This window comes from Mizuhopecten yessoensis, unplaced genomic scaffold (assembly GCF_002113885.1).
Source record: "Mizuhopecten yessoensis strain PY_sf001 unplaced genomic scaffold, ASM211388v2 scaffold10317, whole genome shotgun sequence".
Lineage (NCBI taxonomy): Eukaryota > Metazoa > Mollusca > Bivalvia > Pectinida > Pectinidae > Mizuhopecten > Mizuhopecten yessoensis.
In genome coordinates, this window is record NW_018408486.1 from 1 (window position 1) to 2,356 (window position 2,356).

At 33.8% G+C, this 2,356-nt stretch overlaps 1 protein-coding gene across 1 annotated transcript; it reads right to left on the bottom strand.

Annotated features, from left to right (window-relative positions):
* Positions 1 to 250: 250 nt before the first annotated feature.
* LOC110460099 lies at positions 251 to 2,131 on the bottom strand. Its single transcript, XM_021512817.1, has 3 exons — positions 1,788 to 2,131; positions 1,193 to 1,304; positions 251 to 643 (listed from the first exon to the last, which is right to left on the bottom strand). The coding sequence occupies exons 1-3, from the start codon at positions 2,110 to 2,112 to the stop codon at positions 292 to 294; spliced, it is 789 nt and encodes a 262-aa protein (XP_021368492.1). The 5' UTR covers positions 2,113 to 2,131; the 3' UTR covers positions 251 to 291.
* Positions 2,132 to 2,356: the final 225 nt, after the last annotated feature.

Genomic DNA, 2,356 nt, shown 5'->3' on the forward strand with positions numbered 1-2,356 from the left:
TTCAATGCTTTTTGATTATTTAAGATATCATATGGCATTCAAAAAGTTTTGTTCTTGAACATGCATGTTATATTTCAACACACGTGATGAATTATTCCATAGGTAAAGATCTGTTATTGTATTTCTCTCAAAAGATGAACTGTGACTGATATTCAATAAAAAAGGAGCATTTTGTTTATAAACTAGTGAAAAGTAAAGCTCTTATTAAAATTACACACATCAAGACAAAAGTCAGCATGGACTTGGATGAATTGTAAGTTAGTTTATTGTAAATACATACTTCACGGTCATCTACGAAGAATCAGATGACCTTGTGCGCATCAGTTTCTTTTTCGGGGTGGGTTCGATGCCCATCTTCTTCAAGTATTCGTTGATGATATCAACTAGATTCTTGTCGATAGGTTCCACAACTTCAATCAGCTTATCGTATTTTCCAATATCGATTTTTCCTTTGGCCATCATTTTCTTACAGGCGCTAAACATATCAGTGATACCCTCCAGTACAGCTCCACCAAAACTCAGTTTATATCTCATATTATTTTTGAATGAAGCCCATTCATCGCCCATGTGCATGCTAAGTTCCTCGCTTAGTTCTTGGACCATATCGGCGTGTAATTTCCGTTTTTCAACATCTGTCACTGTCCTAAAACAATATTCATCATATGGTAGAATGTGAACATAAACAAAAATGCATATACCATAATTTTTTATGTCAAAATGTAATTTTCCTACTGGATAAACGACATTATCCCGCCTCAGGCAAAAATCCTGTAGTCCTAATGGTTAAAACGACGTCACATGATATCCAGTATATTTTCATATTAGGTCAGTAGAATCTCACATTAGGTGAGTACGAAAGAGTTATCGTTCTTTGCCCATAAGCGTCAACTTGTAACAAGATGGCGACCAAGCGGTTTGTGCAGACGACAGCCGATGAAATATTAACAAAGCGGGTGTAAGTAAATGCTGACAACACTATCAAGGCCCGATACAAGTTTCTTTTAGACCCAATATTTTTCCGTATTAGGTTACTAACAAACTGTGTAACTAATAATATTTTTATATGTAACCAGGGTGTGCATGTCTGGTTCGAGTGTCTTATTAACGTAAGCTGTATCAAACTCTTATCTTTCTACACTCGCTCTGGCTAAATCAGTATATGACCGGTTTATTCTGGCGTAACTTTATTCACCTGCTAGATTCACGTCTTTTTCTCCCTTTGCTGTCTCCCTTTGCGCTTCGCAATCTTCCTCCAGTTTCTTCTTTGTTTTCCGACCTTCTGCTTTTCTCAACTTTCGGTGATTCTTGATATAAAAATATTATGTTCAAAATAGCATGAACATTTAAAACCAGTAGAGAAAACGCTTAAAGTTACAAGTAAATATAAAACTATAAATTGGTGTGCAAAATATACCAATATGAAAAATCACTACGACAAACATATTCTCAAATTATGCCAATAAATGGAATAGAGTAGTTTACAGAAAGTGGAAGCAATACTTTTTTATTCAGTGTCGTTTTGAATTTGAATTGATCCAAATAAGAATATATAACGCATATAATCACTGTAAATACAGTGTTGTAGGAACTGTCCAATACTTGACATCATAATTACAATAGTGTAATCACGACACACCAAACAAAAGGTTACAATAGCTTAAGTACAATTATTATTATTATTTTCTTTTATGAACATTATTATTATATTAACACAAGTTTGTACAACAATGACATAGGCATGTTACATAATGTGTACAGGACAAAATTGATCTAAACTTGATGTTTACCTTCTTCATCCAGTTCAAGCTGTGTCTGTATCTTGCTTTCATAGTTCTTAATTTTAGTTGCCGCGAGTTTGTGAATGACGCTCATTTTTTTTCTCAATTTCTCATAGTCGCCATAATTGATTTCTTGCTTCATCATGAGAACTTCAAACAGATCATGTATGGATTTGATTGAACCCTTTTCTTTAGGGGTCAGTGGACTGCCACTTAAAATGCCAAGAAGTTTATCCCAGCAGTCACATCCCTCAAATATCATATCGCTTATCTCAAGCACCATTTTATTATGAAGATCTATCACTTGTTCAGAATACGAACCACTAGATGCCATTCTTTGAAATGTTCCTTAGTATGTCTGTAACAAACAAAATAGTACAAGTTTAACAGTCAATTTGCCGTGTGTTCTCTCATATCAAATAAAAAACAAATATAAACCAGTTGTCGTTATATCATCGAGTATATGTTCATTTTTAAATTCTATTAACAGCAACTCTTCTTTATATCCTCTAGTATGTAAATATAATATATGTTAGACATAGGAAGTTCCTATCCTAGCATGTATCCTAGAAATACAA

What these genes read in the sequence shown, in the direction of transcription:
- LOC110460099 (XM_021512817.1), bottom strand. Translation starts at nt 2,112, where the DNA reads ATGGCATCTAGTGGTTCGTATTCTGAACAAGTGATAGATCTTCATAAT. An exon ending in GCTTGAACTGGATGAAGAAG is followed by an intron (nt 1,305 to 1,787) that starts GTAAACATCAAG and finishes TTTTATATCAAG; the next exon opens with AATCACCGAAAGTTGAGAAA. An exon ending in AAAAGACGTGAATCTAGCAG is followed by an intron (nt 644 to 1,192) that starts GTGAATAAAGTT and finishes ATATTGTTTTAG; the next exon opens with GACAGTGACAGATGTTGAAA.